The 23,890-nt window shown below is 55.9% G+C and overlaps 2 protein-coding genes across 5 annotated transcripts; one reads left to right on the plus strand and one right to left on the minus strand.

Moving 5' to 3' along the window:
* The first annotated feature begins 804 nt into the window (after positions 1-804).
* On the plus strand, positions 805-13,292 carry DOK4 (docking protein 4). Of its 4 annotated transcripts, none has more exons than XM_049104019.1 (9): positions 805-890; positions 6,063-6,297; positions 9,602-9,709; positions 9,866-9,980; positions 10,186-10,305; positions 10,403-10,592; positions 11,238-11,376; positions 11,558-11,681; positions 11,799-13,292. In XM_049104019.1, the coding sequence occupies exons 2-9, from the start codon at positions 6,232-6,234 to the stop codon at positions 11,915-11,917; spliced, it is 981 nt and encodes a 326-aa protein (XP_048959976.1). In that variant the 5' UTR covers positions 805-890; positions 6,063-6,231; the 3' UTR covers positions 11,918-13,292. The 4 variants fall into 4 exon arrangements, with proteins under 4 accessions (XP_048959976.1, XP_025303764.1, XP_048959984.1 ...); XM_025447979.3 differs by lacking the exon at positions 805-890 and adding an exon at positions 5,421-5,560; XM_049104027.1 differs by lacking the exon at positions 805-890 and adding an exon at positions 5,438-5,560 and having other exon boundaries at positions 6,066-6,297.
* On the minus strand, positions 13,241-22,181 carry POLR2C (RNA polymerase II subunit C). The gene is made up of 9 exons (XM_025447984.3): positions 22,023-22,181; positions 21,817-21,866; positions 19,865-19,933; positions 19,447-19,499; positions 15,877-16,005; positions 15,398-15,449; positions 15,052-15,220; positions 14,837-14,911; positions 13,241-14,249 (listed from the first exon to the last, which is right to left on the minus strand). The coding sequence occupies exons 1-9, from the start codon at positions 22,106-22,108 to the stop codon at positions 14,105-14,107; spliced, it is 828 nt and encodes a 275-aa protein (XP_025303769.1). The 5' UTR covers positions 22,109-22,181; the 3' UTR covers positions 13,241-14,104.
* Positions 22,182-23,890: the final 1,709 nt, after the last annotated feature.

Consider the following 23,890-nt stretch of genomic DNA (forward strand, 5'->3'; position numbering starts at 1 on the left):
TCCGCGCCCCTGCATTAGGCCTTTTTCTCTGAGGGCACCTGGACAAGGCTTGGACTTGGAGGCATTTTCATTTCTCGTTTCTGTTGTTCAGGTGCGGCCTTTTGTTTGGTAGAGTTGGTCTAAAGCACTGAATAGTGGGCATGGAGACCACCTAGGCGCTATCCCAGAGACTCTGATTTCCTTTGGAGAAATGGGGGAATGGGGGTACTGGTACAGGGAGGGAGGGGCTGGCAAGCTGCCAGGGGAGCTGACCTCTGGGGGAGAGGTGCTGCGGGGCTCCAGGGAAGTGTGCGTGGAGGGTAGGGGGACCCCTGAGGAGGTCTCGGGAGGCTGGGCCTGGAAGGGGCCTGGGAATCCTACTGGGGATAGGGCAAGGGGTGTGTGCGCGCGTGATTTCCGAAGGAATCGGGAATTGAGATTTGGGGGCTGGGAGCTGTTTTTGGGTTCAGCTTTCAGGGGCTGGGAGGCGATAGGAGGCGGGGATTGGGGCCCAGGGAGGGGCGGTGGGGCTGGGCGGTTGCGGAGGGCGAGCTTCAGGGGGGGCCAGCGAGGTGGGGGGCGGGGGGCGGGGGGCGGAGAGACTCCGGGCGGAAGCCGGTGTCCCGCGGCTCGAAGAAATACGGCGGGGGCGGGCCCCGGGGTGGGGGCGGGGCGGGGCGCGGGACCGGGCGCGGGGGCCTCGCCGCCGACCCCCCTCGGAGCCCAGCCCCGCGGCCGCGCCTCCGTTGCGCTCCCCGCCCGGAGCCGGCGCCGCCGCCGCCCGCTGCCCCCGCTGCCCCCGCTGCCCCCGCCCCGCTGCCCCCGCCGGCCGCGCCGTGACGCGGGCATGAGCCTGGCCCCCGCCCGCCGCCCGCCGAGCCAGCGCCCCGGGCCCGGGCCTCGGCGCCCAGGTAACTTGGGGGGCGCGAGGCGGGGAGGGGGCCCTAGGCCGCGCGCGAGCCCGCGAGCCCCTGGGCGCCGCCAGCCGAGAACTCTCCGAGCCGGTGGGACCCACCTGCCCTGTGGGCGGTCGGCGGGGGCGGAGGGGGGCCCCGGGGCCCCGCCCTCAGCAGCACCCCCGGCGGCCCCTCCCCGGGCCCTGAAACTCCCGGCGCTCCACCTAAGGTCCGGGCCTGCGCTCACCCCGGCCCCGCACCAGCCGCCGGCCCCTGTGCTCCCTGCCCATCGCAGCCCCGACCCTACCTGCCTCCCCACTTTCCTGCTCCCCATGGCCTGCTGTCTCTCAGCTCCCCCAATTCCAAGAGACTTCTGTACCGCAGCCCACTGCCTACCCCCACCTGCAAATGGTTGCTGTCCTACAGTTAAACTCATGGCCAGCTCCCCTCCTTTCCTGGGCCCTTCCTCCCCTGGCCATGGGAGACTGTCCACCTTCTCCCCGGAGCCCCCAAGGCCCTGCTTCTGGTTAAATGCTTTCTGTCACTGCAAAGAGGGATGAGCAGAGGCTGAGCACCACCTGGGTGATGTGGGCAGAGCAGGGACTCTGTGCAGCCTGCCAGTCCCGAGCTTTTGGGTGCAGGACAGTTACCAGGATGCTTGGATGGAGCATTGGGGGTTTAGGGGTCTGCAAGTCAAGGGCAGTGAGAGGCCCAGCAGGATTCATGGCAGTGATTAGAGGCTGGTCTTGTTTAGTGCAGATTCTTTTCTGGTCCCTCTCAGAGAGATGTGGCTCAAGCGCTGGCCTCTTCTGCCCCTCTTCCAGGATGGGTTTCAGGAGCTGTGCCTCCTCCCACCCAATTGCTTGCCTCTCTGTTCTTGGGTGCTGGCTACTTTTAGCTCTTCCTTCCTGTGCAGGGCAGCAGGGCTGAGCATGACCTCACCCTACAACCCTGACCAAGGTAGGGCAACCCGGCTGGGCCTGGACTCACTGTTAGCAGTACTGTCTCCCCCAGGCAGCTTTGAACTGAACTGGGTCTGGAGCCCCGCTGGTTCTCCAGGAACAACAGTTTGCTGGTCGTGACAGCCAGCCCTGGGAAAGCCCTGGGACCCAGGGAAGTGGGAGCCCATTGCTACTTACATGCCTCTGGAAGTTGAGCTGAGTCCTCCCAGGCGGATATGGGTAGTGGTACGAGTAAGAATGAGGAGGACAAATCCTAGGGAGAATTGTTTTCAGTCCCCAATTATTAAGCACTTTGCACTAAGCCCCATTCTGTGCACTGGGATGGAGCTATCAACTAGGCAGATGAATCATTGATGTTCTAGAATGTTCTAGGAGATAGAAAGTGGCCAAGTAGCAAATGAAGAGATGAAGGAATAAGACAATGCTATAGTGATGTGTGTGATGAAGACAGTGAGGCTGGACAGCGGCTGACCGGGTGGTCCAGGGAGGGCCTCTCTGAGGAAGTGTCATCTGAGCTGAGACCTGAATGAAGCTGGAGAATGAAGCTTGGACCGCGTGAGGGAACGGTGTTGTAGGTGAGGAGCAGCAAGTGCAGTGGTCCCGCGTGGGAAGGAGTTAGGCATGTTGGGGAACAGATAGAAGAAGGCCGTGCATACGTAGCAGGGGGAGATGAGGCCAGAGGGTTGGTGAGGGACCGGGAGAGAGCCGAGTGGCAGTGTGTGCCAGCCCATAGCATTGCTTTCCTGACTTAAGGGCCCAGGACACCATAGCGTTCAGATGTTCCCTCCCCCCTCTTCCTCTCTGTCCAGAGCCCCACCGTGGGTGAGACCTGCAGTGTTTGAGGTGGAGGTTCCATGAAGGGATTTGCATGGGTGGAGGCAGGGAGTGGGATGAGGGATCCTCTCCTGGCCCCTGATAATAATCACACGAGGGGGAGAGAGGGCCAGGGTGTAGGTGATGGGAAACATCCCTGGTGCTGGAGAGAATCCTGCCGATAGGATCTTTGCCATGGGGTGAGACAGCGAGACGACAGTGAGACTTGTCCAGGTAGGGCTGTCCCTGAAGCCCTGATAAGATCCTATCAGTCGTGGAGTGGAGAGGCCCAGCCAGGCAGGCAGCCGCTCCTGCTCAGCCATTGGTTGCCAACAGCAGCAAGTAGCGTTTGTTCTGGAGCCAAAGCCTCCAGGCAGAACCCAGGTGCAGGGCGGGAGTGCTTAGAGCGGCTGCCCTATGGGGCAGGTGGACAGGGGGGTCTTGTCCCGCCCCTCTCCTGGGCACTGGGGAGTCTCTCTGCCTGCCCCCCCCCCCACAGGACACCTGCCCTTTCTGGGGAGAGCTGGGGGAAGGGGCCTTGGAGTCTGGCTCTCTCTGGACAGGAGCCCTTCGTGGCCTGGCTCGGGGTGGGCACCATCTCTGGTTGAGCAGCCATGTTGATGCCAAGCTGGGAGAAGGAATGGGGGGCCCTGGGCCCCCCCTGCAGTGCTGAGGGGGCTGCTGGGCACTCTGCTTAGCTTTTCTGGGTATTTGGAGCTGAGCTCACAGGCCCAAGACCTCAGGCATCGAATTGGCGCAGCATTCTTCCCCGGCTGTGGGCTCGGCTCAGGAGAGGCCCGGCTGGTGGTAGCTCAAGAGTGATAGAGTGATGGGGAAGGTGGCCCGAGGGGTGGCAGGGGAGGGGCAGCCTCAGCCCTGTTCCTGGCCTTCTGAGCTCCACCGCTCTACACTCCCTGATGCCCAGTGGACCTGCACAGTCTCTGCCTGGGCCACCTCTCCAGCTTAATGCAGTGCCGTCCCTCAGGGGGATGTGTTTGTTCGGGGTACCCCCCACATCTGATCCCACTCCCCATCAAATTTGTGCGTCCATCTATTGGCCTTTCCCCCTCCCTTGCTTCCTTCGCTGTACCATTTTGGATCCCAGGCTGGGTCTTAGTCTTGCAGACTTCATTAGGGATAGAGTGTGGCCAGGTGAGCCGCCAAGCCCTTTGCCACCCAGGCTCCCCGTGGAGATGGCTTATTTCTGTGGGGCTGACTCTAGGGATCAGGGTGTGGGCGTGTGGACAGACTGAGCGGCGGTGCTCCTGAGGGCTTGGCATCACAGTCTCTTGGGAAGGTAGCTGGTTGGTGGAGCCATGACCAGAGGCCCGCACTGGGCAGGTGGAAGGCTTGGTTATGGTGCGTTCACAGCCTTTGAAATAAAAATAACCTTAGTTTTCGAGGCAGAAGCTCTAGGGCTCAAGAGGGCAGACAGGGGCCCATGGATTTATTTCCTCATTTAAAGTAGGTGGATTTATTCTCATTTTTTTACTGCTGGGGAAACTGAGGCACGGGGGAGTGAAGTAGGTGCCCAGAACCAGCAGCCCGCTAGATTCACATTCCTGGCTGTGCCGCCTCCCACTGCCTTGAGGGAACCCACCGGGCAGCCTGCTGCCTTGTGAGTGGCCAGCCTGCTGCGGTCTTGGAGGGCAATTTTATGGAGGTGGCCCTTGCTGTGGGGGCAGGGCAGCCCGTGGGCAGGCAGAGTCAGAGCGGGGAGACCTTACTCGTCTCCCACCGCCAGAGCCCAGGTGCCGCAGGGCTGTTTGGGGTCAGTGCTGGGGCAGGGACCCCAGGCCAGCCTTTATGGGAAGAAGGCAGAGCACTTGGGTGTCCCACCTGGGAGGGTCTGGACAGAGAATGAGCAGGCCGGGAGGCAGCTGAGGATGTGCTGAAGAGACTGTCAGGTTCAGGGAGGACAGGGGAGCACCCCCCATCCCCCCGTCTGTGTGTGCCCACTGGGGTAGGCCCATCTGTTCCTTGTTAGGGATTCAATAGACAGTCCTCCAGGAGAGTAATTAATGCCACGTTGCTGGCAGATCCAGCAGCATGCCTGCCCCAGGGCTTCATCCTGGCGGCACAGATGCCCAGCTGACCCCAAAAATGCTGCCCCGTTCCCACCTAGCAATCCTGGAGACACGGGCGGGGGTGGGGTGCATGGACCCTGTTGCCGGCAAAGCCCTGTCGCTGAGCCTGGATGGCAGAGAGGGCTTAGGTGGTGGTCGGCAGCACAGGACATTTCCCCCCAACTGCCCCACCCCCTCACCTCCTCACCTCCTCACCCCCCACCCCCCTCCCGGGGCCTGCCTGCAGCACTGCTCTAAAACTCCTCATTGTTGGCTGTGCCTTAGACTTGCTCTGTGACCTCAGCCATGCTGCTTATCCTTTCCGGGCAACTTTATTTTCCCCATCTGTAGAATGGGTGTTGGACTGCGTCATTGCTGAGACCCCACCCCCAGCCCAGTCTGAGTCTCAGCTGTTCATATGCCTGATTCTGAGTAGCCCTGCTGGCACCCCCATTTCCTGCTGGGTAATGACTTCGCCTTGGTGCTCCTCACAGCTCTCTGGCTGTGTCCTCTACCCCCGGGGCCAGGTGACGGCTGGTTCTCTCGGTAGTTAACTCCTGCCCGTGCTCAGGACGTGGGGCACTGGGTGGCCTGGCCGGCGCTCACGCAACCAGCCGGTTTTCCTAGCACCAGGGCCAGGGCGAGGTGACTGCTTCCCCGGTGGCCACCTCCAGCCGGCCCAGCACATTCCTCAGGCTTATCTGGGGGCCCGCCCCGCCGGACTCTGCCCTCCCACCCAGGAAGCGGCACCCAGAGGAGCTGCTGAAGAGTTCCAGGGCCCGGAGGAGGGCCCAGGGGGCTTGAGTCTCGGCCTCCCCCCGCACCCGGGGCTGGAGAGGACCAGGTGGAGAACGGGGTGGGGCGTAGGGATGGGGGGGCTTCTGCTGAGACTGACACGACGACTTGTCCTGCACCTCGGGAAGCGTGGGCTTCACTCGGACACCAGACTGTGCCGTCTCCTGGGATCCCCCTCCTCCCCCTCTTGGAAGGCTGCGCCGGGAGGCTCCTGCGAGGGGGGCCTGGCTCTGGGCCGGTCCCCCCGGTCACTGCAGAGCTGTAACGGGAGCTGGGGCGGCCCGCGGCCCCTGGAGCCCGCGCCAGGCCTCCCAGGAAGGGGTTAACCGCCAGCCCCGGCCTGAGGGAGGGGACTGGGCTGGACCATTTTCTCCTGCCGCCTCCACCTCGGTTTTCCTGAATGGTTCTGGCGTCCCGGGGTGGGGAGGGAAGGGGAGGAAGGCGGGCGGGGGAGGGGGAGGAGTGTGGGAAGAGGAAGGAGAAAAGAGCGAAGACAGCCAGGGGAAGAGAAAGATGTCACTGTCTAGTCTCCCTGTCATTTTTATTTCCAGCAGGCGCCGGGCACAGGAGCCGCTAGAACAATGCTGAGGCGGGCGAGGTGAGGAGCGCCGCCGGCCCGCGACGGAGCGTCGGAACAGGTGACAGGAGGCTCCGGAGCCGGCCACCCGGGCGGCCCTCCCCGCGCCGGCCCGGCGCCCCGGGGACCGCGGGGGGGAGGCCATGGCGACCAACTTCAACGACATCGTCAAGCAAGGCTACGTGAGGATGAAGAGCAGGAAGCTGGGGGTGAGCCGCCAGGCGGGGGCGGGGTGTCCCCCGGGCGGTGTCGCGCACTTACGGTCGGGCCGACCCGGGCTGCCCGGCACGTGCCTCCCGCGCCCCCCGCACCCGAGCCCTGCGGGCTGCCCGAGCCCGGAAGCCCGGCCGCGGTGGCTGCCGACGACCAGCGACATCCCTGCCATTGTTGAAGTTGTGGCCGTGCGGGCGTCTGAGCCCCAGACCCACCTCTCCCCTCCCCTGGCCTCCCCTCCCCTGGCCTCTGTCCTTTTAAGTACCTCGTCTCCCCGGCCTCCGTTGCTCCCTGTGTCCAGGTCCTTGGGTATTTATCTTGCTTGTCGCTTTCCCTGTTGAAAGAGTGTTTGGAGGGGACAGTGGTCGGCGGTGGGGCCGGGCAGTGGTGGGAGGGCACAGGGCGCGCAGAAGCTGGTGTTCTTGGGGTTCATGGATGAAAACTTAGGCCAGGATGGCCTGTGGCTCTGGGACAGGCTGCTTTCCTCCAAGTTGTTGGCTGGCCGTGGCTCCCTGCTGGCCGGGCGCCTGACCCAGAGCTGGGGTCTGTGGGAACAAGGCCTGAGACACCCCTATGTGGGCATGTACCCTCTCACAGCCTGCTCCTGGTGAGGATGATCCCCCCACCCCAAGAGGGTATGGGCAGGCCCTCCAGGGACCCACTTAATGACCTCGGTGAGCTGGACCAAGAGCTGCCTCTGTTCCCCTGCCAACCCTCCCCCACCTCCAGTGAGGGGTCTTGGTAGCTGCACCCTCCCCAGCAAGAAGGTAACCCTCCTGATGGAGGGGGCCCAAGTCTGGGGTTTGGCCCGGTCTCCGATCTGTAGCTTCCTCCCCTCCCCCATTGCCCTGATGGGGGTGGGGTGAGATCAGACTTCTGAGGCTTCCTGGCTCAGCCTGAGTGGGGTGGGGGAGGACTAGGGTTCTGATAGGGCTTCCCTGCCCAGACACCGGACTGAAGCAGGGTGGTTCTTGCCCCCTCACCCCCTATGGCCCTGCCGGGCCCTGTGGAGTATGTTCCAGCCCAAGAGACCGGGCCGTGGTGGGCATCAGCCACCCTGCTATTGTCCTGAGAGAGGGATGGAGCCCGCTTGGAGCACAGAACAAGGAGAGGTGAAGCTAGGGCCCAGCTCCTAGTATGGCTCCTTGTTCCCACGGGCCTGGGTCTAGCAGTCCCCAGGGTCCACCTGAGCCAAGGCTCCATACATGGCAGAGCTTACAAGAAAGGTGAGCCCTAGAGGCAGCTACATGGGTTTGATTCTAGGAGGAGACCTGAGAACCAAGTGGCCTACAGGTGGGTACAGCCCGAGGGAATGGCTGGGAGCTGGGGGTAGTCGCTCTGGTTTAGGTCCTCCTGGGTCCCGAGGATTCAGCTCCCGGCTGCAGGTCTGATATGAGGATCTCAAGCACCAGGTGGTTCTTGTCCCAGGGCAGCCATTCTTGTCTCAGCTCACAAAGGTGAGCTGGGAGGGGCTGGGAGAGATGGGGAGTAGACCCTCCTACCTACCCGCGCCTTCCTCTGGCGGAGCTGTAGCAGTGTTTCTGTTTCTGAAGTGCTGATCAAAGACCATGAGAAAGTGGGGAAGGAGGGCTCTTGAGCACAGTGGCTCCCTGGGGCTGTGCGTGTGCGTGTGTGTGTGTGTGTGTGTGTGTGTGTGTGTGTCTGTAACCAGGCAACCAGGGTGCTCAGGCCCCTGGGCCTTCTGCCCCAACACTGCAGGCTGCATGGAGCCCAAGCTGGGAGGGCAGATCTGGGTCGGCCACCTTCATTCACTCATCCATCCATCCATCCATCCATCCATTCATTCACGGTCTCTTTGTATGGTCATTCACTTGTTCAGCAGAGCTGTGCTAACAAGGTTACCAGGATGGGAGGGAAGATTCTGAGAGGAAAACACAGTTTCTATCCTAAAAGAGCTCCCCAGGTGAGAGCTGAGGCCTGCTGTGGTTTAGGTAGACAGGCCAGGGACAGAGCCAGGGCCATGGGTAGGGGGGCAGAGATGCCTCTTAGAGTCCCAGATAGGACCCATTCATGTCCTGGTTCTGAGAGGCTTCTTGGGATGGGGACTGCCTAGGCCCACCAAGTCTGGGGCCCTGCCTGCTCAGGACCTGATGCCCGCACAGCAGAGCAGGATGTGGAGGGGCTGCAAGCTTGGGGCTCTGCGTCCTCCTTGCTTTGTCCACTCTGCCCTGGCACCCCTCAGTCTCCCTGTTTGCCAGCAAGATGTTGTACAGAGATTGCTTAGGAGTGGGCTCTGCAAGGCTTCTGCAGTGCTCACTGACAGTAGGTACATCCCAGCCAGACTCTGGGCTGGAAGAGAGCCTGGGACGGAGGAAGGGGTGGGGGAGAGCCAGCAGTCTGGGCAGGTGGCTAGGCCACCCCTCGAGGGGTCTGACTAGCCAGACCTAGAGCCTAGTCGGCTTCCTGCACCCTGGCTCCTTGCCTATCAGGAGTGCATGAAGCTACAGAGAATTTAGGTGGCTTCAGGCACTTGGTCATTGGCAGTGGTTGGACAGGAGGGAACCTCGCCTGGGAAGGCACCGTGCTCTGGGGTAAACCCAGGTTCTTGGCTCTGCCCTTTTACTCTGGGAACCTCTGGTTTCCAACTGGAACAAGGAACTGATCCTGGCCCCCTACACTACAGGGTGTCAGAGAATGAGGAGGTATCACCCACATCAAGAGCCACCAGCCAGCTCTGAGAACAAGGGCTGGGGTGATATACAGGCTGCGAGCACATGCAGGGTAGTAGTCCCTGTCCCGGGGACACTCCCTCTGTTGTGGCTGGCACTGCCGGCCGAGTCCTGGGCAGGATGTTCATGCAGTGGGCTCCAAGTACCAACTCTGGGCCTAGCCAGCTTTTTAAAAATACTGGCACCACCCTTTTTATCAGCTGTTACTTCTCGGTGCCTCAGTTTCCCTATCTGTAAAGTGCAGATGATAAACCAATCTCAAGAGTGACCCTGAGGTTAACTGTGAAGTGTTAGTAAGCACAAATGGGAAGCACTCAATAGATGTTGGCTATTTATATTATAAAGCCTAGAGCTGAGCACACAGCACAGGGTGATTGAGAGCACCCTTTGCAGAACGGCCTTTCTCAGAGCCCTTAAAGAAACACTTGCTTTCTCAATTTGGGAGGAGGAGTCCCTGCTGGTGTCAGCCATCCCCAGGTTTTCTCCTGGGCTGGGTCTCTGGGGAAGGCTGTGTAGCACTGCCCTCTGCGGTAGGCAGCGGTAATTTCAGGGCCATGTTGGCTGGGAGTGGTCCCAGGAGACCTGATCCCCCTGCTGTCTTGGCCCACAGATCTACCGGAGGTGCTGGCTGGTGTTCCGGAAATCCTCCAGCAAGGGGCCCCAGCGGCTGGAGAAGTATCCAGATGAGAAGTCAGTGTGCCTCCGAGGCTGCCCCAAGGTTAGGGGGCCTGGGCCCCAGCTCCCCCAGTCTGTAAGCAGTGATGGTTTGCAGAGTCCCAAGGTCTGAGAGCACCCTCCTGGGGTTGGCACGACTGTCGGGGAGGCAGAGGGAGGCACTCCAGCCTGGCTCAGTCCCTTGTGGATGCTGTCCCAGGTGACTGAGATCAGCAACGTCAAGTGTGTCACTCGGCTCCCCAAGGAGACCAAGAGGCAGGCGGTGGCCATCATATTCACCGACGACTCAGCGCGTACCTTTACCTGTGACTCAGGTGAGGAACTGGGGCTGCCAGCTTCCGTCCAGCCTCCCCTGGGCCAGTCACGGTCCAGTGGTCCAGTCGGGAGGAGGTAGAGCAGGCCCAGCAGAATCCACTGGCCTTGCCCTCCCAGCCCTGCGCAGTGGGATCCTTCAGACTGAGGCAGATGGGGTGGGCTGCAGGGGACCCCTGGATTGGCACGAGGTACCATTTTTTCTAGAGCTGGAGGCAGAGGAATGGTACAAGACACTGTCTGTGGAGTGTCTGGGTTCACGACTCAACGACATCAGTCTGGGAGAGCCGGACCTCCTGGCCCCAGGAGTGCAGTGTGAGCAGACAGGTGAGGCCCGGCGCTACTTGCAAGGGGGCAGGGGGCGGGGGACGGGAGAGGAGTCCTTCTCTGGGGAGGCTCCAGGCCTGCTCCTCTCCCACTCCAGACCGCTTCAACGTCTTCCTGTTGCCCTGTCCCAACCTGGATGTGTACGGCGAGTGCAAGCTGCAGATCACCCACGAGAACATCTACCTCTGGGACATACATAACCCCCGCGTGAAGCTCGTCTCGTGGCCCCTCTGCTCACTGCGTCGCTATGGCCGAGATGCCACACGCTTTACCTTCGAGGCTGGCCGGTAGGACCCTCTCACCTCCCCACCCTGTCCCACCACGGTCAGGCTGTCAGCTGCCATTCACTCTGTGACCGACACTGTGCTGGGAGCTTATTTATCAGCATAGAAAACCAGAGGGAAGGAAAAATCCCCCTTTTACAGATGAAGAAATTGAGGCGCATGCCAGGTAGGTCAAGCGCAGCTGTGAACCAAGTCAAACCGCTTGGGCTCACCTGAAAGGCTGGCGCTGGCATGTATAGCTCCGCGTGTGAGGACTGAGGCTTTGTTTCTTCACTGTCAAATAGGGGGGTGATAAGGGTACCCATCCTCGCAGAATTACAGTGAGGCCTGGGGACCTCATAGCTTGAGTGCTGGAGCCCGTAGGCCGAGGCTTATGCTCGGTATATCCCTGGCTCAGTTACTGACCATCTGTGTGCCTATTTCCTCATCTGCAAAACAGTTTGAGACAATTCCTAATAGACGAAACCATAATGGTGTGAGAGACGACTGGGCTAATTCTTGTTAAGCATTTACATCACTGGTACACAAAGTGCCCAGCACGTTTAGGCTGTGGGACAGTCCCCTGCTCCCCAGCAGGTCAGGGTTTTTGGAACGAGTTTGTAGTGCTGGAGAGCCTGACCACGCCCTGGGTGCGTCTCGTATCCCTAGGATGTGTGATGCCGGTGAAGGGCTCTACACCTTCCAGACCCAGGAAGGGGAACAGATCTACCAGCGGGTCCACAGCGCCACCTTGGCCATTGCTGAGCAACACAAGCGCGTCCTGCTGGAGATGGAGAAAAACGTGAGGGTGAGGCATGGGCATCAGCCAGTCCAGGGTACTGGGGAGGCTGGAGGGCTGACAGGCCAAGTGCCTGAGTTCGCCAGTGGTCTCCAGAGAGGCGGGCAGGGTATTGATCAGGCCGGTGGCTGGGAGGAAGCCACAGCCCCCAGGGCTAATGGGAGGAACCCTCCCCTTCTTGGTTCCACAGCTGCTGAACAAGGGCACGGAACATTACTCCTACCCCTGCACGCCCACTACCATGCTGCCCCGAAGCGCCTACTGGCACCACATCACAGGCTCCCAGAATATTGCTGAGGCCTCCAGCTATGCCGGTGAGTCCCCGCAGTGTCCTCCACTCCCCTGCCACAAGGCTTTGTGGAGGACAAGGCCTCTGGCCAGGGGTCCTCTGACGTGCACCTGAGTCCTGAACTTACCCTCTGTGTCCACAGGTGAGGGGTATGGGGCAGCCCAGGCTAGCTCAGAGACAGACCTCCTCAACCGATTCATCCTGCTAAAGCCAAAGCCCAGCCAGGGGGACAGCAGCGAGGCCAGGACCCCAGCCCCGTGACAGCCGGGCTGGCGCACCCAGGACTGTTGGGGCTGCCTGTTGCTGAGCTGGCTGCGGCATACTGTGGACGGCCTCAGGGGGCTGCTGGCCAAGACCTGGAGCAACGGAGCAAGCTGTCCCTTCCCTGCCCCCAGGGGTGAGGCTGGACCAAGGCAAAGGGCTGGCCACACCACCAGAGCATGTGAGAGGGGCTGGAGCTACTGTGGGACTATATACTGTTCATGATTTTAATATATATGGCTTATGACATATTCTATATTAATGAGATTTTCCCCCTCCCTCCCCAATACCACATATACATTTTTTAATCCCCTGACCAGGTCACAGTCAAGGCTGTTTTTGAATGTGAGGGCAGCTGTTCCCTGGCCCCCATAGTACAGCCCTCCTGCTGCCAGGACTTGCTTGAGCTGCCAGGACCAGAGGAGGCAGAGCTCCCGGCTGGCGCTGTAACTGCTGGCTCTCCCCGGGCAGCCCAGGGGCTAAGACGGCAGGTGGCTTCTCAGTTCCTCTGGGCTCAGAGTGGCAGCTTACACTGTGCCACTTGGCAGCCTTGCACTTGGGAATTTTAAGCAGAGGTGACATCTGGTTGACACCTCAGGTGAAAATCTGGGTTCAAAATGTAATTTTTGCCCAGGCGCCTTCCTGCTTAGTAGGCTAAGATACCCCAGGGGTAGGGGTGCTGGTTACCTCAGCCAGGTGGAAGACGGCCAGTCCTGAGCTCTTCCCTGCCCGAGAGCCAGCCCAAGAGGGCAGGCTGCAGCAGGACTGCTGTGGGGAGCACGCCTGCTGCCCCTCTCACTGACCCAGGGTAGGCGATGTCCTAGCAGAGGAAGCCCCTCTGCCCTGTCTGGCCACCCTCTGGCCAGCCGAAAGCACTCAGAAACCGAGCCCTTCCTATTTCCTCTTCCCCACATGGTGCTGAGGCTCCCTGCTGAAATGCAATTAAAGCAATTGATTTTCTAGTGCTGGTATTTATTGACTACCTTGCAGAAGGGCTATCTTTCTATTCCCATCAAACCTTTGGTTGCGTGTGTGTGTGTGTTTTTGTTTTGTTTTAATACTTTAGGGTTCTGATTTGTGGGAACAGATCTTGTTGTAAATAACCACTATTCAAGTTGGGGCAGGATACAGCAGGAGGCCTCTCCAGGAGAGCCCTGGATCCAGGGAGGGGTCACAGCCAGCTCAGCTCCAAACCTGACCAGGGCATGACCACCCAGAGGAATAAATTAGACTGAAGAAGGGAGCCTGGGGCCAAAGGCCTTGGAGAGAGAAGGAGGCAGGGCTGGCTGGCTCAAGTTAGTGGCACGATGATGACGCATGAAGGAGATTATGTTGTGCTCTTTATTGCCAAAAATAAAAACTTTTAAAAAGACAACTCCTGTTAATAAATATCCCTTCCTTTCTGTACCAGATCTCTGGTTTGCTCCTGGCTTCTCCCACCGACTGATTAAGTACTTTAGGCTACAGAGTCAAGGCCAGACCTTCAGTAAGGGCCTCACTCCCCAACTCCCAAACTTAAATCATCAGGCCACTGGCAGTGAAGTTCGTAACTGATGAGTAGAGAATGAAATACAGGGTTTATCTGGGGTTGGGGGGCAGCCAGAGTCTAACGCTATTCTTTAAAGGTAAATGAGGGATACTTGGGGATCTGAATGAAGTACCAGTATGCTGGCTCTGGGCAGAGACTGGAAGGGTTTGTAGGGAACCACTAGGTTCTAGGACTCAATCCTAACACCAGAAGCCCAACGCACAAATGTGAAAACTCCCAACATTTGGACAGGACAGAAAGGGTTTAAAGACCCCAAATGACCAGAAGAGGAGTCTAGCTCTGTGGTTCTCAGAAGAACCCCTCCCCCCCCATCTCCCTAGCACATTTTAAAATGGGCTAGAAGGGATGTTCTGGAATGCTACTGGTAATTAGTGGGCAGAACGAGGGAAGCTAGAAGTCTAGTAAAACCTGCACTGCCTCAGATACCAGTGGCACCCCTGGCCATCTGTACAACTAAGCAAGGCTGGGAGGGGACTCCTTTTTCCCCTCCGCTACCTTTCTAGTGGATAATGATGACTTGCCAAGCAGCCTGAGCGACAGCTGTCCAGACTCCAGAAGCTAGAAGAATCTCTGGAGAGAACAGAGAGCCAGCTACTGGCCTAGATGCCCCCCTTTTTGCAGAAACAGGTGAGCTGCCGCTAGTTTATGGTTAGTACATCACTCTGGATCTCGTGGCTTAACTGGGTCTGTAGATCACTTAGTTTCTTCTTTAATCCAGAGAGGGCTGAGAGGACAATTGTTTCAGGGCGCAGAGAGCCACAGGACTCCACGTTGTAATAAAACCTACAAAGAAAAGTCTGGTGAGAGCTCTCCACGAGGCAGGCTGGCTAGCCCGAGCTTCAGCCCTGGACTGTGCTCTCTCCCTTCTGGGTCTGGACTCCTTTCCCACCTGAAACCTAGCGTTGCCCCAGAGTTGACCTCCAACCTCTTATTAACAGCAGTCCTAATGCATATTACAGGACTTCAAGGAGGCCAAAGCCACCTCAAAAAGCTACTGGGGAAACCTCAAAACACTGGAGTGGATGTGTTCTACACAGAGGAGAAACACGAAGGTCCAATGAACAGTAGCACATGCTCCAGCATTCTGATATTCACCATAAGACAGACGCATTTCTGGCTCTGGACTGAGCCGTCTCTCTCAGAGTGGAGGGGAATGCCTAGTAGGAGGGACCCCCTGTCCCTCCTAGGGGGACTAGGGGGAGGATGATTGGCTTTGGGATGTGCACAGGGCATGGGGCTCTGCAGTTCTCGGTCCTCCCTCAGCTCGAGGGCACCAGGATGTGAGGGAAGAGTCTCCCCAGCTCAGAACCTGCGTTGACACCATCTGTTCCCTCCTCACTTCATCTTCAGGTGCCGGACCAGGGTCTTACCTTTCTGGCTTGCCGTTGGGGTCGTAGGGAGCCTGTGACTCATCTTCATCCAGCTCTGAGTACTCACTCTTGGGCCTGAGGTCAAATACAGGTCAGCACAGGTAGCTACTGCTGCTTTTGGGCACTGCTATCCACAGTGAGCCTGCCCCCTACACGGTCACTAGGGGCCATTTCCACACCAACCCACCCTGCCTTCACTTCCAACAAGAACATACCATTCCTCGGGCTTGGGGTACACGGTGTGCCTCAGGGCATTGTCAGGATCATATTCAAAAGCTACCCCTGCAGTAGGGTTCCACTTAGCATGCTCCTTGCCAAAGCCCTTTTTGGCATAGGCTCGAAGTCTTAGCTCCTGGCCTTTCCTCAGCTTGACAATGAGGATGTCTACAGAGAAAAGTGGAAGTTAGTCATGGGCCAGTAGAGACATGGTCCCCTCAATTCTGTCCTGGAATGCCACAGGGAAACCAGGCAGCATGAGAGGCTGTGTTGGGTTTCTGCCTCTCTGCTGGCCTGCAAAACAGCAGGTTGGGTAAATTTCACACACTCCCTCCAGGCCCTTACCGTCCTGCTCCACATAGTCATTGGGGTCATTATCTCGGTTCCGGGATGTCACCTGTAAGAAGTCCAAACAGAGGCATTTATTAGCTGTTCACTTCCCCAGTCACCTCTTCCAGCACCCGCCAAACCAGGGACAGGATGCCTGGGAATGGGGCGGGGGGGGCGGGGCGGGGGGGGAGCAATAAATCTGTGCTGGAGCTGGACTCCAACCTCTACTTCAAAGCATGGTGACAGCCTTCTCAGTCAAAACAGTACTGTGGCCTTTAAAAGGGTTCTTGGGTGACAGGATGGGCAGGCACACAGCACCAACAATGCTCCTGTCCACCATTATTAGTGCTCTTTAGGCACCAGACTCAGAGGAAGGCAGAGGGTAACACAAGGAAAATCCCCATCTTGTAAGAAACCACCTGAATCTGGCCCATTTCGAGCCAAAAAGAGGACAACGAAGATCCTGGGTAAAGAGGATATGGTGAGACACTGACCGGAATGACCCGAGGGCTGTTGGAGATGAGGTCTCGAGACGTGACGTGCCGAGTCTGGTCTTCATTGCACCGCACATCAAGGGTGAACTCCACCGAGCACTCGGGGCAGAACTCCTCACATGTGCAGTCCTGACAGAGGCAAGAGGAGAAGCAGGAATGAGTTCATGGATAGATGGTGAATCCTGAGCTTCCTGCTTCTCATACCCTTAAAATTTATCTGTAAAATGGCTGGTCATTGGCTCCAAGCTTCTGTGGGCCATGTCCATCTGGTACACCTCTCTCACGTGCCGCTCAATGCAGGCACTTCCCAGTTCAGAGAGAACTATACCCACTGGCACCCTCATTTTCCTTCCACCTCCACCAGCTGCCAGGCCACTACTGGGGCAGACACTGCTAACATCTCACCCTGGCCCTCAGGGTGCTCTTCTTCAGAGAACGAAGGCATTAAGTAAAAGGATGATGCCTTCATGCTCTATAATGCAGCTTCCCCTGCACTAAGTGGACTAGTACAGGAATGTCACCATCATTTAAAATAAAATGATCCAGGGCACAACACAAAAATGTACCTTTCAAGTTCTAGACTACTAACCTTTTCTTAAAAACGAACAAAAATCTTTCCATTATGGAAAATTTCATACATTCACCAGAGCAGAGCAAGTCTAAGAAGCTGACACCATCTAACCATCACTCAGCTCCAATAACTACCAATATTTCTGTAAGCAACTGATGCTGGAAACAACCCATTCCTCTGTTAGGGACCATCTGCTACAGTGTTACTTTGGGCAAGAAGGGTTACTGGAATGTAACCAAGCAAACTGTTCTCCCCCTCACACCAGCAGGAAAATCTAACCTGCTTCTGATGCTTTTGAGAGGATGAGAGAGAACCAGGGGCCACATGTGCATAGTATGTAGTCATACACAGTTGAGGCAGGAAGGCAACCTAGAGCCTCATCAGAACTATGAAATGAGGGTGCCAGGGTGGCCCAGTGGTTGAGCATCTGCTTTTCTTTTTTTTTTTAAGATTTTATTTATTTATTCATGAGAGACACACACGGGGGGGGGGGGGGGGAGAGGGAGGGAGAGGGAGAGGGAGGGAGGGAGAGGGAGGGAGAGAGAGAGAGAGAGAGAGGCAGAGAGAGAGGCAGAGAGAGAGGCAGAGAGAGAGGCAGAGAAACAGGCAGAGGGAGAAGCAGGCTCCATTCAGGGAGCCTGATGTGGGACTCGATCCCGGGACTCCAGGATCACGCCCTGGGCCAAAGGCAGGCGCTAAACCACGGAGCCACCCAAGGATCCCTGAGCATCTGCCTTTGGCTCAGGTCGTGATCCCGGGGCTGTCTTTGCCTCTCTCGCCCCATCTCTCATGATGAATAAATAAAATCTTTAAAAACATACACATATAACACAAAAGAAGAGAAATCTGAGATTAAGAGGCTAAAGAGGAGTATGTAAAAAAAAAAAAAAAAAAAAAAAAAAAAAGGAGTATGTAGAACCAAATGCATGCACTAATCTTGGCTGGATGACTGACCCACAAACAAAAAGCAGGAAAGGGGCAGCCCGGGTGGCTCAGCAGTTTAGCACTGCCTTCAGCCCAGGGTATGATCCTGGGGACCCGGATCAAGTCCCACATCGGGCTCCCTGCATTGAGCCTACTTCTCCCTCTACCTATGTCTCTGCCTCTCTGTGTATTTAAAAAAAAAAAAAAAGGCCATGTAGGGGACTAGTAAAATCTGAATAAGGATGGTGCACAAATATGACAAGTTAATGCTAACACTCTTAGGCATGACAACATGGTCACCTAGGAAAATATCCCTACTCTTCAGATAAGCATGCTGAAGAAGTTAGGGGAGAAGTGTCATAGTATCTGCAACTTTTTTTCCAAAGGATTCAGCAAAAATAACATGGATAGGAAAAATAAAGCAAATGTAGCGAAATGTTAACAACTGGCAACTAAAGATGAAAAGTAGCAACTTCCCTGACTTAGGCCGCCTCTCCAAGTCATGGAACCTCGCCCAGGAGCACTCCCCATTAAAGCACTCTTGAACCTACTGCCTGGCTCTGCTGGTTTTTTGTTATTTCTCCACTGTTCATTTTGTAAAAACCTAACATGTAGGACACAATTTTTTTTTAAAGATTTTGTGTGTGTGTGTGTGTGTGTGTGAGAGAGAGAGAGAGAGAGAGAGAGAGAGAGAGAGAGAGAGAGAGAGATCACGCCCTGGGCTGAAGGCGGCACTAAACCGCTGAGCCACACGGGCTGCCCTGTATGATACAATTGTTAAGGAAGCACGAAACGGGATCCTTGGGTGGCTCAGCGGTTTAGCACCTGCTTTCGGCCCAGGGCGTGATCCTGGAGTCCCGGGATCAAGTCCTGCGTCGGGGTTCCTGCAGGGAGCCCGCTTCTCCCTCTGCCTGTGTCTCTGCCTGTGTGTGTGTGTGTGTGTGTGTGTGTGTGTGTGTGACTCATGAATTGTGAAATAAAATTAAAAAAAAGAGGAAGGAAAAGAGAAAAAACCAAAATAAACAAACAAACAAATAAATAAATAAATGTGAAAAGTAAATAACGATCTATTATTTGAGGTTTCTAACTTTTCTGCAGATTTTGAGAAAAAGCCAAAAAAAGAGTGGGAACCATACTGTCTTTGTTCACTAAATACTAGAAAAAAATTTAATGGACACTAGGTCAATGGGGCATGGGTACTTTTACCCAAGACATTGCCAAACTGCTCAACTGGTTGTACAACTATCCTCACCAATATTTGTGACATTTCATTTTTGACAAACAAAAATCTGCATGCAAATTGTTAGAATATGACAAGTTGTTTGACAGGAGTGAGAGTACTGGTCAGGTAAGCTCCACATATCTCTAAAAAAATACAGATTTATAACATATATCAAATCTACCACCACAAAAATGACATGCCCTTGGGAATATCAGATGATGCGCTGATTCAGGATCACCCAAAGCCACCGAGAGAGAAGAGTCTCAAACTGTTACCTAACACAGCACTGGGGAAAAGAAGCAGGGAACTTAATCCTGTCCCATTCCTGCCAAGTCCAAGGCCTGTTAACATATCAGGGAACAAACATGACCCTCGAGGAAGGGGCATGTTTAATGAGCATTACCTACAGGAAGAGGCACATATCTGGCAGATGCCAGCCTTCCAGACTCTCAGGTGCTACCACGGGGGACAGTTCCCACTCCCTTTCTTTGTTCTCACCCTCCCGCCCCCCAAACTCTCCAACCCTCTGTTGACTCTCTTTAGCCTTCCAGGCTCCTATCACTGAGAAGGACACCCTGGAAAACAGTCTGAATAGATTAGACTCTGAAAAGGCACTGCCCCCACTGTTGAGTATAAATGGGTATTCTGGTGTATATCCCCCATCTTGTGTGGCTGGAGAGACTCCCTGATGCCCCTGAAGCCTAAACAATCTGAGGCCTGTCAGAACTGAGGCCCTGTGTCTGCTTAGGCTCTAGGCAACATCTCCATGATCTCCAGCTGGAAGTAAGAGGTCAGGAAAATGCCTCTGAGGGCTGCTTCCTTCCTGCCCCTTCCACCCAATCACACAACATACCCGGGAATACTGCAGCTTGTCCACAATGTCATCACTAGTCAGGGGGATTAGTCCTGGAAGAAACAGAAACGCACTTTAAAGAGTCCAAATCGGGCAGCCTGGGTGGCTGAGCAGTTTAGCGCCGTCTTTAGCCCAGGGTGTGATCCTGGAGACCCTGGATTGAGTCCCATGTCAGGCTCCCTGCATGCAGCCTGCTTCTCCCTCTGCCTGTGTGTGTACCTGCCTCTCTCTCTCTCTCTCTGGGTCTCTCATGAGTAAATAAAATCTTTATTAAAGAGAAAAAGAAAAAGAAAAAAAAAGTCCAAATGGCAATGGCCAAGCCTAAAGGAGAACCTAGAAATCCTTATGGGAGTGAGGCTTCCTCCTCTGACGTCAGGCACAGCCCCCTCCCTCTCACCTTTCAACACCCAGCACTCACCAAGTCTGTGAGCGATGAACTCATCATGAAGGACTGAGGAATTGGCATCAATTTGGACCCAGTCAATGGCTAAAAAATAAGGCAAGCAAACATGCAGTTTAGGCACCAAATTTAAAGACTTACAGCAGTTATTCTCCTGATTTAAAAAATCACCTGATGTTTACTAAATTACAGAGGCCTGGGCCAGGCAGCCAGAGGCTGATTCTGCAGCTTGAGTGGGGACAAGGGATCTGCATTTTAACAAGATCCACATGCAACACAGCTCCCTTCCCTACTCAGATTTAGTGCAGGGTGAGGGTAGGGGGGGGAGGTGTGCTGTCCCACTCAAAATACTGACTTAGAGAATACTAAGGGATACTAATCATGGGATTGGGAACATGTTTCCTTGAGCTGAATATTTCTGTAGGAAGCATGTTGTCTGCTATGCACATCAACACCAAATCAAACACAAACTACATGGGCACTTAAAATAGAGAAAATCTCACAAAAAACAGACTTATGGTCCATATCTCATTTTATGATGCAATGACCAGATTACCCAATTTAAGTCTTTTTATCAACCAACTAACGTTTAAAGAATTCAGCGGGCACAGCATAGTAAGTATCAAATTCAATTCCTACCAGCAACGAGCTAATAAAGGTAAGGACTGTATTCCCACACACACACTTGACTTAAAAACATATTCATTTATAAATAAAATACCTATACGCAAATTCATAAGTGGCCAACTACCAAATAAAGGGTGTGGACACTGGGAATGGGAGTCAGAAGAGGACTAGACATTTAGGACCCAATCTGCTTTGTCCTACGCTAATGCTTCCCCAACCCAAGTCAGATAAGACCCATGAGCCAAGCTTTTCTGTCTTCCTACTCCCTCCAACCCCACATGACCTTACCCTCCCTTGGGGAAGTTACGATCCTCTGAGCCTCCTATAAACCAAGCGTTGCCTGACCTCCACGAAACAGACACTAATACTCCCTCACAAAACTCTGACCAGACTAAAGACATTTGTCATATTTTTGCCTTGTGCTGTATTTGTGTATGTCTTGTCTCTACTGCAGAGCTTTGAAAAATCAGAGAGGGTGGTCTTCAAACGCCTTTGGCTTTCCCAGTGTGGCCTGCAATGTAACAGGTGCTCAGTATTACTTGCAGAACTGAATCTGTGGGAAGAGTGCCGTTTAGACTTGTAACATCAGGGCTGCATCATAAAGCACAACTTTCTTATTTTACTCATGATAAAATTGAGACCCAGAGACTTGGAATGACTAGGGACGGGGGAGAACCAGCACTCCAAGCTCCAAGCTGAAGAAGTGACTGGGGATGACGGTAGTGCAGACTGTGATGTTCTTTCATTTGCCAATCAATGGGCCTGCTCATTTCCTTAGGGAGTGCAGCAGCCAGAAGTTACACTTCGTTTTCCAACCCAAAGTTTGAGTCAACATTCAGAAAATACTTGTAATGTTTATACACATAAAGAACACCCGAGGTAGGGTTGCTGGAACTAAAGCAGATCTTCGTTCCTCCAAACACCGCAAGCGCTGCAGTCATACTTCTCCTGAACTGCTTGCTGATGCACATCTGCCCCACAGTCGTGTCATCTGTGGATTCGCCTCTGCCCTGCAACTTCACCGTGCGCTCCACAAGGGCAAGAACCCCGCGCTATGCAGCTCTGGGTCCCCAGTTCCTAGCACACTGCCTGGCGCTTCTATGTTCCCTACGTGCAGCAGACGGGACGGATTCACACCCGAGTACGCAGACTGCCGTCCACTCTGCGCCGATCCGTACGTTAGGAGAGGACCCTAGCGGCCCCGGGCCAAGGGTACAGGGTCCGAGCGAACGCCCAGCACTGCTGTGTTCTCAGAGCCACCGCCGCGCCGCCCCAACCAAGGGCTGGGGGCAGGGCCCGAGGTGTGCGGAGGGGGCTGGCCACGACAGGCGGCTTTCGCTTACCTATTATGGGCACCTCGGCGATGAAGACCCTCCGGATGGAGTTGGCCACCCTGAGGGATGCAAACAAAGCGGCGTGAGCGCGCCGCAGCCTCGACGCCGACACCCCGCGCCCACCCCTGCCAAGGCGGACGCCCCGCTCTGCGGCCCGGCCCGGGCTCCAGCCCCCCGCGCTCCGCAGCCGCCCGCCTCCTCCCTCGGGGCCTTACGCCAGGTCCGTGTTCTCGATGATGAACTTGACATTCTCGTCGGTAAGCTCGGTGATCCGCACGGTGGGCTGGTTGGCATACGGCATGGCGCCCCCCGGCCCGCCGCCCGCTGTGACTCGGCGTCGGCGCCGCCGCCGCCGCCGCCGCCGCCGCCGGAAGTGGGCCAGCGCGGCCCGCGCCGCCGGAAGTGGACCAGCGCGGCCCGCGCCGCCACCGCCGCCGCCTCGCGCTTACAGCGCCGCCTGTCGCCCGGAGGCCGCCGCGGCTCTGGGCCGCACGTTCTACACTCCCCACCGGCCGTAAGCGCACCGGGGCCAGCCAGGCGCGGGCGGGAATTGGCAGAACGTGCGCACGCCCTCCACTCAACAGTAACACTTCTAGGAATTCATACTGCGAAAATGCCCGCAGTCGTAAGCGAAGACAGGTTCGGGGGCGCTCCCTGCAGCGCTGTTCATAACGGCCAAAGATAACAAAACGAATTGTCTGTTGACAGAGACCACGTTGAATACACGACCATAGGGATACTAGGGTGCCTTTAAGGGAATGAAGTAAATCTGCACATTTATGGAAGAACATGAAGTGTAACTTCGTCAAAGTCTGGCTCATACTCTTCTGAAACTGCAGAAGATATGCTGCTTTTTATCTCAACGCATCATTCGCAGCTTGCCTAGTTATGGCGGGTGGGTGGCAGTCATCTCCACGCCGCGACTCTGCATGCCTGGCACAGTGCCCCTCAGAGGGTGGATGCTTAAGACATTACCAACGCTCCACCCCCCAACGGCCTGGAGAAAGGTTTGAATGGGCAGCCACTCATAACACAGAAGAGGTTCTGAAAATAGAACTTAGCAGGAGCTCCATTTAAGGGGCTGAAGAGTAAGAGAGGAGATAAAGAATTTGCCTTAGCTGGAGGTGACTCTTCCTGAGACAGACAGAAAGGGTACTGAAGGGGGTTGTGCTTCATAGCCTGTGTCATCTCAGGAAATTAAGGATTAAGGTTGTCTGCTGAGGGCAGGAAGGATGCTATGAAGGATAAAGAATGGAATAAAATTTGAAATAGCTACTGTAGGGGACTTGACAGGGAGTCATGATACAAAGAATTAAATAGGTACAGAGAAGGGCTGGTGTAAGGCCAAGATTGGAAACACCTATTAGCTGGTGACTCCCCCCCGCCCCCTCCCATCAATACTCAGTCAACTTAGGTTGGACATAATGCCGCAGATAGAAGCTCTGAACTAAATTGTGTCCCTCTCAAATGCTGAAGCCTAGCACCCGGTGTGGTATTTGGAGATGGGAGTCTTTGGGAGGCCAGGAGGGTAGGAATAGTGCCCTTGTAAGAACAGGAGGAGACATTGTAGTTCTCTCTCTCTGCCCTATTCAAACACAGAGAAAAGGTGGCAAGTTAGACTTCGCCAGGAACTGATCTGGCTGGCACCTTGATCCTGGACTTCCCAGCCTCCAGGACTGTGAGAAACACGTTAAGTTGCCCCATCTCTGGTATCTTGTTATAACAGCCCAAGAACACTATGACAAAGGAGTTAACCAGACTTGCAAAGGGAGACCCAGCTAGTGTATAGAGGAAATTATTAATGCTAAAGAACAGATCACTGAAAAGATTAGCGATAGAAAATAGCAGCCAAGAGAGCTCATGGTGAAGGGGAAGGCCACTGTCACCCACACTTCCGGAAGGGAAGCATGGGCCCAGTGAGGCAGAGCTGCCATACCCACCCATGAGCAGTAGGCCGCACAAGGACCAGAACCCAGGTCTCCTGGCTGCCAGCCTCAAGCCTTTCCCGCATCACTGCTGTCTCCCTCTGAGGTCCTGGACACCCTGCTGGGGCCCAGATGGAAACTAACTGCCAACACAAACC

Source organism: Canis lupus, chromosome 2, assembly GCF_003254725.2.
Source record: "Canis lupus dingo isolate Sandy chromosome 2, ASM325472v2, whole genome shotgun sequence".
NCBI lineage: Eukaryota > Metazoa > Chordata > Mammalia > Carnivora > Canidae > Canis > Canis lupus.